Below are 13376 nucleotides of genomic sequence, written 5' to 3'. Positions count from 1 at the left end.
CTGATAGTGCAACAAACAGAATGAAGGTGGTGTGAGGTTATCTGGGAATGTGTTCCTGAGGGCTGGCATTGGGACGTTCTGTGCTCATCCAAGTTGGGCTGTGTCTCCCAGCTTAATTCTTTCCAGGAGGGACTCACTCCTTTGCCTTCCACCCATCCACAGGGAAATACAGACTGATCCTAAGCTAGGGAACAGAGTAAACTTCCCCAGGGAAGCTGGTGCTGGAAAATAATATCCAGTTACAGGTCTGTGTTGTGGACCAAAGCAGAAAATGAGGGATTGCATTTGAGCTCATGCTTTGCTTCTAGGAAAGTTGCAGCATAGGAATTGTGTAAAACTTTCTACTGTCTGCTTTGGGGTTCAATATCAAATATTTCCGGCATACCAGATGATTTCCTGGTAGCTAGGGAGCATAGCCATGCTCACTGAGTAGCTGCCTGTAGTGGGTGCAGCACAGCCCAGACCCACACCTTGCTGAGCTGTCTGAGCACTGTAGTTGGATTTATGTCCCCTTGCTCCAAGCATTCTGGGCTTTCAGGGTGACTTTCACTGGAACAACAAATGTGGAACTGCAGATCCTTGTGTTTGCATATAAATCATGGCAAGACTTCAACCCCAGGTTTTCTGCTCTGACACCAAGAGGTTTCTAGCTTTGCTTTTTCCTGTCTAGGCTACTGCAGTTGATAAATCTTCTTGAACCAGAACTCTAAACCATAGCTACTGTGCACTTCAGAAACTTTCAGTATCTTGGATACTTCACGTTGAGTTGAACTTCCTCATTCACAGCACTTTCAGTGTGCCAGTGACCCCTCCTTTCAGCCTTGGATGTATTTCAGTCTCCAGTTTGCTTTTAAAGATGTATCTTCAGTTCTGGAATCAGCTTTAAGGTGATACTAAGTTGGTTTTTAGTGAGACTTGATCAAACTTTCAATATCTTCTTTCCATCACGTTCTTCCCCCACCCAAGTTACTTTTGCAGCACTGATCAGTCTGTAGAGATTGCAGTCCTTGATCCTGTAGCATTAATCCAGTGTTGGAATCAGGATTTGTAGCTTGAAGTCTGAATGCTAGAATTTGAAAGGTTCCTTATGTACTTCTTTCTGCCTCGGCTTTTTTTGCCTAGTCCTGAAATCTTGTCCAAGAAGGTACAGCCTGGATTACCCTTTGTAGGTGGGCTGGCTGGCAGCACAGTGATTACCACACACTAATTACCACACACTCAGGTTGCTAAATACCAAATCATTGGGCAAGCTTGGTTATTAGAAACCCAAATTGGATCCCGTTCCTTGGCTTCAGCTTCCTGGCTGTGTTAAAACCAGCGAGTTTGTCCTGCTGCTGTGACAGTGTTCTGGGAGCCTTAAAATGAGCCAGGAGCAAGCTGTCTTGTTTACTGGGGAAGGTTTTGGCCTTGTGCTCTGCAGAATGGCCACTGTTCTTTGAGACAGGAGGTTGCAGGATGTGCCTCGTGTGTATTAAGCTGCCATTAACTCCGTGTGTGTGACCTGCTCCGGTGCCAGTGGGGTTTGGGATGTGCTTTCACACATCTTCCTCCCTCAACTGTGCACTGCAGTCATCAGTCTACAATAGTGATAGAAAATAGCATAGAACTAAGCTACAGATGCTGAGTAGCACCATCTAATCTTATTCCAGGGGATTGAGGAAAGGCTTGAACTAATTCACCATTAAGTTTTTAACTGACTAGTTAAAGCTGGTTGCGCCTCCGCACTGTTACTTTGCTTCTTTTAACTGTAGGCTGTTACATTGTCTGGGTGTCTTAAAACATAGCTAATGGCTAGTGAAAGAAGTTGGGAATTTTGGGAATTGTATAGGAATCTAACCTATTTTCATTTTTCTTGAAGTTATTCCTTATTGACTTTGGTTTGGCCAAAAAGTACCGGGACAACAGGACAAGGCAACACATACCATACAGAGAAGACAAAAATCTCACTGGCACAGCTCGGTATGCCAGCATCAATGCACATCTTGGCATTGAGCAGAGGTGAGTGCAACATTCTGGAAGGTGCAGCATGATCTTTGTAAACTTCTGAAGAGTCTGAACTCATTTTACATGAAAAGTGTATCCATCCCTTTGCAAGTATTCTTCCTTTGGGCTGCCTGTGCAAGGATAGGGGGAAAAATCCAAGCACCTAATTTGCTTCTCGAAGAGACTGTGTGTCTTGCAGACATCAGGTGGATGTTCTGCATATTATTTTGGCTTTTTAAAGGCTAAGCCGTACTTTGATGTGGGTCTGTCAGAGGCCCTTCACACATAAAATGGTGCACTTTGCTGATGTGTTGGTACCTGTTGGCATCACTGCTGACTGGCTTGAGAGGCCTTTCTGTAAGCAGTTCTAAAGCTGGTGTCTGTCCTGTTTTCTCACTCTCTTCAAGTTAGTAAACTATTATTTCTCCTTTTGCCTGCAAGCAAGACTTAAAATATCATCACTCACACTGTATTTTAGTTTCTGGTGTAGTCATGTCTGTAGGTATGTACACATGTGTGGATATATGTATACATTTGAGCTTTGCTTAATCAACAAACACATTTTTATCATCTGGATCAAAGGCATTTTGTTCCTACAGAATCCTAGCATTGGTCCAGTGGAGAGAGCACTTGAGGTTGTTTGGAAGTGTTAGGTACTCTTGGGATGTCAAGGAATGCCTCTCTTCTCTTCCTTACACCTGTGCCTAAATATTGTAATGGGTAACTGCAAGAGTGTGGCTTCACCTCTCTTGGATAGTTAAAGCTTCCAGGAATGTCTGTGGCTCTGACCTTTGAATCAAGGTGAGAATGACAGAATTTCTAGTGGTCAGCTTCAACAGAACATGTAACCCCCAAATGGTGCTTTAAAATGCTCCATGTTGCCTTTTTTTACTTTAATTTCCTTAAGGTTCTTTAAGGGTATTTTATTGCCTGTCAGAGTTGTTATTTAAGTCAGCTTGGCACGTGGCTCAGGGAGGTAAATGACAGGTGTCACTTCTGAAATAAGTGCATTTCATAGATTCCAAGCAGTTCTGTTTCACCTGAGAGTGAAGGAGGGATCTGCAAAGGATGTTGCTTTTGAATTTAGGTGGACACCATAAATTGAATTTAGTTGGATTTTATGCCATATCTGCTGGTAATGGGAATTCTGGTATAATTAGAAATGTAGGTTGGTGCTTGCTAAGAGCTGCTAAACTGTCTAGGTCAGGCCAGCAGTGAGGCAAAGAAGTAATGCACTCCTGTAACCAAGAGAAACCAGTTCTGGAGCTTATGGCAGAATATTTCAACCTCTAGTCCTGTTAACTGTTACAGAACATGTTTTCCTGTAGGTAATGACAGCTGTGCTCAAGGAGCTGTTTGCAATGTTATTTGTTTTAATAATGAAGAGGATTGTCCTGTTTTCCAAATCCTGAAAACTACTTTTATCAACATATTCTCAAACGTAATGTACCTGTTACAGATTTACAGAACTAAATGTTTCCTACTACAAGATCAGGACATTAAACATTAAAACAATGAGCTGGATGGGGGATGCAAACTCTTAATCCCTTTATTGCTTCTGAATTTATCATTGTTTTCTCAGAAAACATAATTTGGCCCTATACAGGTTCACTGAATGCGGTTGGTGATTAAAATCTGCCGTTCTAATAGAATTAGCAAGTTTTGCAGGCTGGAATTTGTGAGCTCAGTATCATTTTTCATCCCTTTGTCTGTGGTTTCGTGTTGCAGCTGAGATGATCTCAGAGGTAGTGCTGCTGAGGGGAGGGAGGGAGCCAATCCTCTCTTCCCTGGGCACGGCAGTGCTTTTCTGGCCTTGTGCTAAAAGCTTTAGGGAGCCAAGCTGATTTTCTCCTGGGACAGCTTTTTGTTTGTTCCCCAAAGGGAAACAAACAAAGAGAGCTGGCCCCTGAGCTGAGGGGGTGCCAGGCTGTTCTGGTTATGTTGGCTTGGCTATAGCACAAAAATCACCAGCTTCTTTCTTCTCGTACCAAGATCTGCAGATAGATCAGGTTACAGCCTGTTCCCACTTCTAGGGAGCTGTTTTACCCTCACCTTTGTGTGTGATCCTGTTTGCAATACCACTTTCAGCCTTTTGATCCCTTGTTGGGGTAGTAGGTGTAGACTCTGTCCTGCCAGCCTTTAAATCCTTTTCTGGGTGGCAGAGCAGCAGCAAAACCCACCATGTTTTCCCCATAAGGGAGCAGGGAGGAGAAAAAGAAGTTCTTTTTCTGCCTCGTATTAAATAGATGTCAGCTGCACAGGGGCAGTCAGAGGAAAAAAATCTGATTTTACCACAGCTGGGAAGAGGCAACTTTGCCAAGAGGAAAAAAAATCCTGGAGTGTGTTTCCCACTGCAGTGAACTGTGCTGATCTTGGTAGTCAGGAAAGCTGTGAGCAAAGTACAGTGGTGTTCATGTGGCCAGAGTGGGGATGTGGAACATGTGCAGGGCAGAAAACATTTGAAGCCTTTTGCGTGAGAGTTTCTGTGCAAGTTCTTGGTGAAGTCCGTGGCTGGATCACTTTGGAATTCTCCAGCTGCCTTGGAACAGACTTGTGGGAAGAAGGCAGCAGCACCTCTCAGACTGATGAATGCACTTTTATAAATATTGCTGTCTTTTAAAATCAGAGACAGCTCAGGGGTTTTTGCCAGAAGGGGAAGGAAGAAAGGAGCAATGGCCTTTAGGGGCCAGATGGTCAGGATTGATCCCAGACTGAGCCAAGGTTCAGGGAAAAATTTTACTTACATGATGTTAACAGCCTTATTGACCTCATTAACCTCGTTCTCTCTTACAATGCATTCCATGGTTCCTACAGGAAAATCTTTAGTTTCTACAGAAGATACTTAGGAAGGCAGGAAAGACATTTTGTGTTTCTTTTTCTTTTTTTCATTTTCCAAAGTTTTGTTTCCCAAATCAAACTGCAGATGGAAACTTAGAACACACAATACCTACAGAGTATATTTGCTTAAAAAATGAATAGGACCTCTTCCTATCTTAGGGTTTATTCCTTAATTATTTTTTTAATTTAAATTTTTGAATGCTTGCACTATGGAATAAAGTAAGGAATGCCAGAATTTGTAATTCCTTGTGTTTTTCTTCCTGCAGTCGTCGGGATGACATGGAGTCTCTAGGCTATGTATTGATGTACTTTAACAGAACCAGTCTGCCTTGGCAAGGATTAAAGGTAGGTTATGGTGCTTTTTTTCCCCCCTCCCCCACCCTTTTAATGGTTTTTTTCATGTTTGGTTATCATGCTTCTGCCTGCTAGGTGGGTTTATATAATGTTTAGCCTCAGTTGTACAAAGCAGCTTTTCGCAAAGCTTGGTATTTATAGACTGTGGATTCTGCCTCTTACGCAGCAGGCAAAATGTGCATTGTTGGACCGTCTTAAAATTTATGCTAAACAATAGCTGACATCATCTTTGCCAGTTATTGTCCTGTTGCAGGCTGAGGCCCCTTTGGGAAATAGAAAATAACATTGTTAGTGGCTTTTTGAATTGCTAGAGAGAGCATGGAAATAATCTCTTGCCTGGCAAGTTCAGCCTCAGTGGTATCTTCAGTCTAGGTTATGGCACAACTGAATAATTATTAACTGCAACAGGCTTGTTCAGGATTTCCATGTATGGGAGCCAGCTACAAACGTGGCAGACATTTCTTATTTCACTTATATAGACTCCAGTGATTGATTTTCATGTTTTAATTGTTTTTCTTCCTCGGTGTGAGAGTTGTGTAATTCCACTGGTGTTGCAGCTGCACAGTTGCTAAAAAGGCAGCAGCTCGTGGGACACTGGAACTCTTCAGCTGCAAATGAATGCAAAGGGTGCTGAACCACCAGGCAGCCCTGAATGAGGCACTGAGTGGGAATTAATACAACTTTGGCAAATGTAGCTGCAAGTCTGGTGTGGTTAATGGACAAAAGCAGCAGCTAGAACTACATGAGTTGTGCCATGTGATGGAAGCATTAGACTGCGACAAATGGTATTAAACTGTGTCCAAATCTTAATACCAGATTGACCTTCATTCTCTTTGCAATAAGTGTGTGGGACTTGGAGATTTCACGTAAAATACTTACGGTTGACCAAAGGATTTTTGTCATTTTCTTTTCTTTGCTGCTGTCCTTGTTAATCCAGTGTTGCACAATATCTCTTATATTGTGACCTACATGTTCCACAGGCTGCAACAAAGAAGCAAAAGTATGAAAAGATTAGTGAAAAGAAAATGTCCACTCCTGTTGAGGTTTTGTGTAAGGTAAGAGTTTCCAAATGATGTCATACTGTGAAATGGAAATTCTTGTCTTGTTTGTTTTATTTGTTGGTTTGTTTTTGTTTGTTTTTTTTTTAAACCAGAGCCAATATATTAAATAGCCTCACATGGCAGTTGCTGCTGAATAATACTGCTTTGGCAGGCACTGAGTGCCTTGTGTTTGGCCACCCAGCAAGACTGGGAATGTGTGTAACAGGACAGCATTTGCTGCTGTTCCTTGGCAAAGGTCATGCCACCATCATTCAGGTCTTGCTGACTGTTGGCTGTGCAAGCTCAGAGCCCTCTTAGGTGAGGCTTGTTCAGTTCTTCAACTTTTACAGCGCAAGTTTTACATCAGAAGTAAATAATTAACCAAGGTGGAGCTGTCTGGCTTGCCCACATCCACCTTCTGCCTCTTCCAGAGGGTTCATATTGTCTGCCCTAACTCAAGTCCTGGCTGTAGTGGAGTTGGATGCAAATGATCTTTGTTTTTCCAAAGTTTTCCTTAGAGTTTTCAGGATTTTCTTGCACTGTGGCAGCCACATGCTTCTTAACTAAGATCCTGGAGAACACGGGGGTTTTTGCACCTCAGACAGCAGCACCAAGGATTGCTCTCTCTAGTCCTGCACATCTCTATCACCTGAGTCCTACAGCATCTCCCAAACTGTTGAACTGTTCAGAGAGTCAGGGAATGGTTTGGGTTGGAAGGGACCTTAAAAATCACCCAGTTCCAACCCCCTGCTGTGGACAGGGACACCTTCCACTAGTCCAGGTTGCTCAGAGCTCCATCCAGTGTGGCCTTGAACACTTGCAGGGATGTTACACCCTGTGATTTTTTTACAGCACTGCTCTGTGTGCTGTTACCTATTACAGGTAGGCTTTAATACGGCATTAAATGTTTAAAAACGTAAAGCAGCAAATCTTTGAAGGAGGTTTTCTTATTTTTCACACTTAATACTGTTAACTGACCTTGTGTCTACTATGTTCAAGTAGATCATCAAGGAAACAAGAGTGGATCTCTTAGTAGACAATTAACCACTTATTTTAGAGACGTAGTGAATAAGAAGAAGGTTTAATTAGGATGAAAAAAGTACTTTATAAGTAAGTTATATGTTGAAGGTTCTGGTAGCAGAGAGCTTCCGATTGCAAACCATACATGAGGTAGCAACTTCGGGGAAGGAATGTGTACCTGATTAAATGCACGTGCTGAAATACAGAATAAATTAACAACTAGGGGCAAAGTGGAATTAATTTACAAATCTTCAAGCAGTTTGTCTCTGCTGTTACAGACAGCTGTACATGTTTTTGCCTTTATTAGAAGGTTTTTGCTGCAAGCCATGGCTTGATTAACACTGTTGATTTACAGGGGTTCCCTGCAGAATTTGCCATGTATCTGAACTACTGTCGTGGCCTGCGCTTTGAAGAGGCACCAGATTACATGTATCTGAGGCAATTATTCCGTATTCTTTTCAGGTCAGTCTCCAAGTGGAAAAGTACAGAAACTTCTCAGGGATCCAGTTGGGAACTGCTCTGTGGGACTGGCACTGCGGAGAGCAGCTCCTATGTGTGTGGTGTAGGGAGTTCTTCTGGGACTTCCTTTCATTTCAGAGCTTCAAAAGCTGTTAAAGGACCTGAAAATTATTGTTCAATGTTAAACATAAAGGGAAAAGATTCTCTTGTTTTTGCACTGTGTGATGTGACCACAGGGTTGAGCCCATGCTTCAGGTTCTGTTGCAAGTACCTTAAGAAATTGACACCTTGGTCGAAGTCTTTGAAGCTTTTTATGTTTGGGAATTGGTGATGGGCCCAGCAGTGGTTCCCAGGAGAGAAATTTCAGTGGAGGAGAATAGTGCTGTTTCATTGAGCTTGTTAGAGCAACTGGAACATAAATTCCACCTTGTGCAGCGAACAGCACCTGTCAAAAGAAGGGCTGGTTCTGATCTCTCGAGTCTCCCCCCAGGTTTCTGGAATCCAAAGAATTCCTATTCAATGATGTACAATACTGCAGTCTCTCCTTGAAATTATATCTGTGTTAAAAAAAAAGCTCAGAAGCTCAGTGCAGACAGTGGGCGAGCTGGGCTGGGAGGAAGTGCTGCTTCCACAAGTGCAGACCTTTGTGTAAGCAGTGAGTAAATGCTGCTGGCTGGTATTTGGGCTTGCTGCAAGAATCCCTTGCAGTTAGTAATACTTAGCATTTCTATACCATTCATAATCTCTAAAGCAGCTTACAGAAGGAGCTATCCCCTGGTTCTGGGATTTCAGACAGGGCTTGGTGTCAGCTCTGATGTGTTACAGCAGAATATTTCCCTCTTTTGCAGGACCTTGAACCACCAGTATGACTACACATTTGACTGGACAATGTTAAAGCAGAAAGCAGCACAACAGGCAGCCTCTTCCAGTGGGCAGGGGCAGCAGGCCCAAACCCCCACAGGCAAGCAAACTGACAAATCCAAGAGTAACATGAAAGGTTAGTAGCCAAGAACCAAGTGACGTTACAGGAAAAACAAAAATTCCACGAATTTGGACAACGGCGGCAATTCCAAGTGTTAGATCAAGGAGGTGGTTTAAAAACTACATTTGGCTCTTAAATTCAAAAGCAAAACCAAAAGACGTCCTTGGAGAATTTGACTACTAACTTTATTCCAAAATGTCCTTGTTATTCATATCATTTCTTCTGGGGATGTTGGGTCATTTTTAACCACTGCATCTTTTGCTCCCGCATTAACCACTTTCCAAAAACAAGAAACTGACTTGGTGTTGGGAATGTGACATTTTTATTCATTTTGATTTATATATATACATATATATGTCCTTATATATGTATAAATATATAATGCAATCCAAAATCCTAGACCTAACACTTCTTAAGGGATAATTCTCATTGACTAGGCAAGGATCTAGAGACTTTGGGTTCTGCTCTGTGGCAGCTGGTACAGTGCCGTGGGTTTGCTTCTGTTCTGTTCTGTATGCCTCAAACACTGGGAAGAGAAAATTGTGAATGCTCTGGCTTCCTCCAGTGGGTTTACATTGAGACATTTGGTCCACAGTTCAAGGAAGGGACCAGTGAGCTCAAAATGCCTTGCCTAAATCGAGCAGTAACCCCAAACTGCTGTGGATTGCCAAGTCACAATTTTCTGAAGTATCTGGGTGCTCGGGGGTGGGGCTTCAGGTTTCCTGATGATTTTTTTGATGTTTCTAGGTTATGGTTTCAAAGGGAAATGTTGTGACATGTTCAAATGTAATTGTGTAATAACTGAAAACTGAGTTCTGAAAAGACACGGTTTTTTTGGTTTTTTTTCACATGGTCCATAAGCTTTTAAAATACTTTTTTTTTTTGTGATGTAAATGTCCTAGTTTGAGTCTGGTAAGTCCCTAGGATGAAACTGCCACATCTGTGCATTTGAGAGCCAGTCTTGCCATGAAACCAATTCCTCAAGCTGAGCTGTGGATAAAATTGAAACTAATGAGATTGTGTGACTGAGAATAGAGAAGCAAGGTTTAAATTCTGTACTGAGGCACTGCTGCTCTTCAGTACCTCTTGTCTATCATTTTTATATGTATAAAATTGTATACTTGGCTAACATGACAATCCTGGAAATCGAAGAAATGCAGAAGTGTTTCCAATAAACTTGTCAGACATTGTTCTTCACATATTGTGGCAGCATTCAAACCTTACCAGGTGTCTTTAGTCAGAATTGCTATCAAAAAACACATTTCATCCAGAACAAATGAAGTAGTAAAATACCTGCTGTTTTTCCCAAGATTGAAGTGGTTCTTGAAAAAAAAAGTAAATTTCACAAATGCCATTCAGTGTCAGATTTTTGGCATAAAGAGTGCAGCTTGTGTGGCTGGATCTGATAGAGGCTGGAAACCAGTTCCTTCAGCTGTAACCCCAGTAGCAGACTGGGTGATTAAGCACCTGGGCTTGGATTGCTTCCTGAAATAGAGAGGAAACTCTGATTGAAGTTCAGAACCCAGCCCAATTTGGAGTGTGGAGAGGTTGGCTGTTGGAGCAGGAGAAGATAATTTGAGCAAAAATGCACATTCCTCACAACAGCTCATGCTCAAAGCGAAGGGCTTGCAGGAGGTGATGATCTGTAAGTGGAACCTGCCCTGAAAATCAGGTTGTGAGCTGGTGAAGCAGTTTTGCTGAAGTGTTCTGAGGTTTAATGTGCTGCTGTCCTGGCTCAGTCTCTGACCAAGTGCTGTGTGTAAAGAAAAAAAAGGTCGTTTAAATGATTATCTGCCTGCACCTTGAGGTGATGCTTCAGTGCCAGAGAGCAGAGCTGAGCTCACTGACAGGCACGAGAAGTGGGGAAGCTTTGCCAGGGAGCCTTGGACCATTTCTGTTCACTGATGGACATCCCTGCTGATCACCTGTCCTTTGGTAGAGACCCACTGCTATAGCTGAGCTGAAATTCCTGACGGTTTAGCACAATTTCATGGGGGTTTTTTGAGGAATGACTCCTCTTCCCTCCCCATCACCAAGAAAGGCTTGTGTCCTTTGGATCCATCAAGCATTAAAGCATCAGAAGACTTCAGAGGATTCATCTCTTCATCAAAGTAAACATTTCCAGATTCCTAAAGTCCTACATGTCTTTTTGTGGGGAATTTTGCCTAGTAATGAAGACTTTTTTGAACCCAGCTAAGCTGAAGGAGGAGACTGGATGGCCTGGATGCTCTGTCACATTGGAGAGGATGAAATACCTGGGTTTTTTTCTGGACTTCAGTTAAATTCTTCTGTAGTTGCTGTAGCAAAGCCTATGTGGAAGTGGCTTAAAAGGCTTCAGGGTATCAATGTTACCCCTCTCGTAACCATATCCATTCAACAAGAGTCTGCAAATTGCAATGTACAGGTGCAGTTGTTCATAAAGTCCTGTTGAAGATGTGCATCTGGGCAGGGTGGTCCCGAGAAGTACAGACTCCGATTGTTTATCCAGTGTGCTCATTTACAGATATTCCTGACTTCCTTAACACAGATCCATGTTAAATCCTAACACTGAATCCTAGGGTTTATCCAGGCTAAATATTCTGCTTGGTTCCAGAATAACCTGTTCTGTGTCCATGGCCTTTTTTCTCTTCAATTTTTTTTCCCCTGCCCCTCTCTGGAACTCTGTGCAGTGTCTTTTGTAACAGCCAGCTCAGCTGGTTTGGAACTTGGGAGAGGTGAACTGTTCCAACAGACAGAGCTCTGCTGACTCTGGGAAGTTGGGCTCGCTCTCTTTTGCCAGTGCAGCAGTTGTTCAGGTGTGATTTGTAACTGTGCTTACACTCAGATTCCCTCAGTCATAAAAGTGACTCAAGCAGTCAATCTGCAGGATAAAGTCTACCAGCTCAGTTTGGGAGAGGTGTTTTTAATTCCTGGCAGTGGAGATTCTGCGAGGCTGTCAGCAGGTCCATTAATATTTGCTGGATGCCTGTGGTGGTGGCAGGATTGCTCAGAACAGACTGAGACTTCTCTGCTTGAGAATTAGAATTATTGACAACTGAATACTTCTCACTGCTTGTCTGGAGAAATGGAGAATACACAAAGTTTGAGCATTTCCAGTTGAGGAGGTTTTTAGGGACTGACACTACAGTTGCTGCTCCCCTGTCAATCAGATCTGCAGCCATGGTTATAATAAAGCAATTTGAGGGTCCCTCACATAGCAGAGAGGTTTTCAGAGGTTTGGGTAACACCTCAGAGGGACAAGGAGTGATGGTTTGGCCCTGTATGGAGTGAAGATCTGGGGAAGAGTGAACTCTGCAGCACGTTCCTCATACCAGCAGTGCTCTGTGTGCTCTGAGTATCTCCATCTCATTTGACAGCTGTGGTTGGGCTGTGTCTTAACAGGACTTCCAAGGGACATTTTGAGTTGAATCCAGTTCCCTGTTCTCTCTGTAGCCGTAGCTGGACATTCTCCTGCCCATTTTACCTTGGGTTTGAGGAGTTCTCATAGCAGCAGATCATTTGTTAGGATGTCCTTTGCCCTCAGGTTCAGGCTCCCATTTCTTGTGAAATATTCAGACTTCTGAAGCAATGAGTTGATCTATTTCTTTCCACACTCTCCTTTGTTGACTCTGTTTGGCTGCTTTGATGGAGAAAGTGGTTCAAATGATGAATCAGTGTTCTCTGCTGAACACACTAAATGGAAAAACAGCATAACTTTGTGTTGTGTGCGTCAAGTAAGGATTAGGGAACTCAGGAATCACAGGGCTTTCTGTGGGAATTTGCACTCCAGTGCTATGGCTGTCTTGATTCTGGTGCAGGATTTTTTTAATATGACCAGTGCTGGATAAAGAGAATTGTCCTTCAGTGCTTTAAGACTGGGTTTGAACCAAGTTATTGAACCTCTTTGAAATTACCTGGAGCTAGTTCTGGAAGAGTTAAAGCCATTTTCTGGGTGCTCTCCAGATACATTTTGGACAGAATGTCAGACCAGTAAGACTTGTTTGCACTTGCTTCTCTCTGGATGACAGCACAAGCTATAGCTGAGGTCAGCTCTGTCTGTATTTCACTGAGAAGAGATTTCTGTTGCAAAAACTCGGGGCTGTTGCTCTGCTGAATCCACCCATGGCCAGAACCATCCTGGCTGGAGGGCATCCTGAGCGGAAACTCGCTTGGCAAAGCCATCTTTGCTCGAGGCTCCTGTTAGCTCTGTACAGCACAGCCCTGCCACCTGAGTCACCAGAAAGGAGCAGGAGGGAGGGCTGGCTTAGCTGCAGTAACTGGTTCTTGGAGATTTGTGTATATTCCTGTCCTCTGCCTATCCCTCAATGTCATTTGGAATACTGAACATTAAAAGAACTGCTGTGTGTGCACCACCTCCCCTGTCATGTGAGTCAGCACTGTCCTTGCAAAGACAGAGATGTGCTGCTTCCCAAGTCACCGTCACAGCTTCTGCCGTGTGTTGTGGCTGCCCAGAGCGTGCTGCTGTGGGTTTGTAGTGCCAGCAGTTACTGTAAGGTGAGTTCTTCCCTGCCTTCCCTGTGTCCGTGTGACACTGCTGTACTGCGTCTCTGGAGAGCACCCTGCAGTCAGATGACAGCCTGACATTCAGGGATATAAACATGAGCCACTGCAGACAAGTAGAAAACAATCCTATGAAATTACATCCTGTTTCCTAGTGGCAATAACACAGCTTGTTTTCAAACTGTTGGGCTGAATTCCTG

The 13376-nt window shown here is 43.2% G+C and overlaps 1 protein-coding gene across 5 annotated transcripts in view; it reads left to right on the top strand.

Annotated features, from left to right (window-relative positions):
• Positions 1-13376, top strand: part of CSNK1A1 (casein kinase 1 alpha 1) — a 32094-nt gene that overhangs the window by 16834 nt on the left and 1884 nt on the right. For 2 of the 5 annotated variants that reach the window (XM_008629004.2, XM_017728229.1), the window contains 5 exons: positions 1859-1998; positions 5088-5166; positions 6156-6230; positions 7591-7697; positions 8543-8655. In XM_008629004.2, coding sequence (XP_008627226.1) covers positions 1859-1998; positions 5088-5166; positions 6156-6230; positions 7591-7697; positions 8543-8655 — 514 coding nt within the window. Of the gene's footprint in view, positions 1-1858; positions 1999-5087; positions 5167-6155; positions 6231-7590; positions 7698-8542; positions 8697-13376 lie in introns of those variants that run through there. The other 3 variants (XM_008629003.2, XM_017728227.1, XM_017728228.1) reach the window with 2 other exon arrangements.

The sequence above is a fragment of the Corvus brachyrhynchos genome, unplaced genomic scaffold (assembly GCF_000691975.1).
Source record: "Corvus brachyrhynchos isolate BGI_N302 unplaced genomic scaffold, ASM69197v1 scaffold21, whole genome shotgun sequence".
Taxonomy (NCBI): domain Eukaryota; kingdom Metazoa; phylum Chordata; class Aves; order Passeriformes; family Corvidae; genus Corvus; species Corvus brachyrhynchos.
This window is presented reverse-complemented; position numbering and strand designations above follow the sequence as displayed.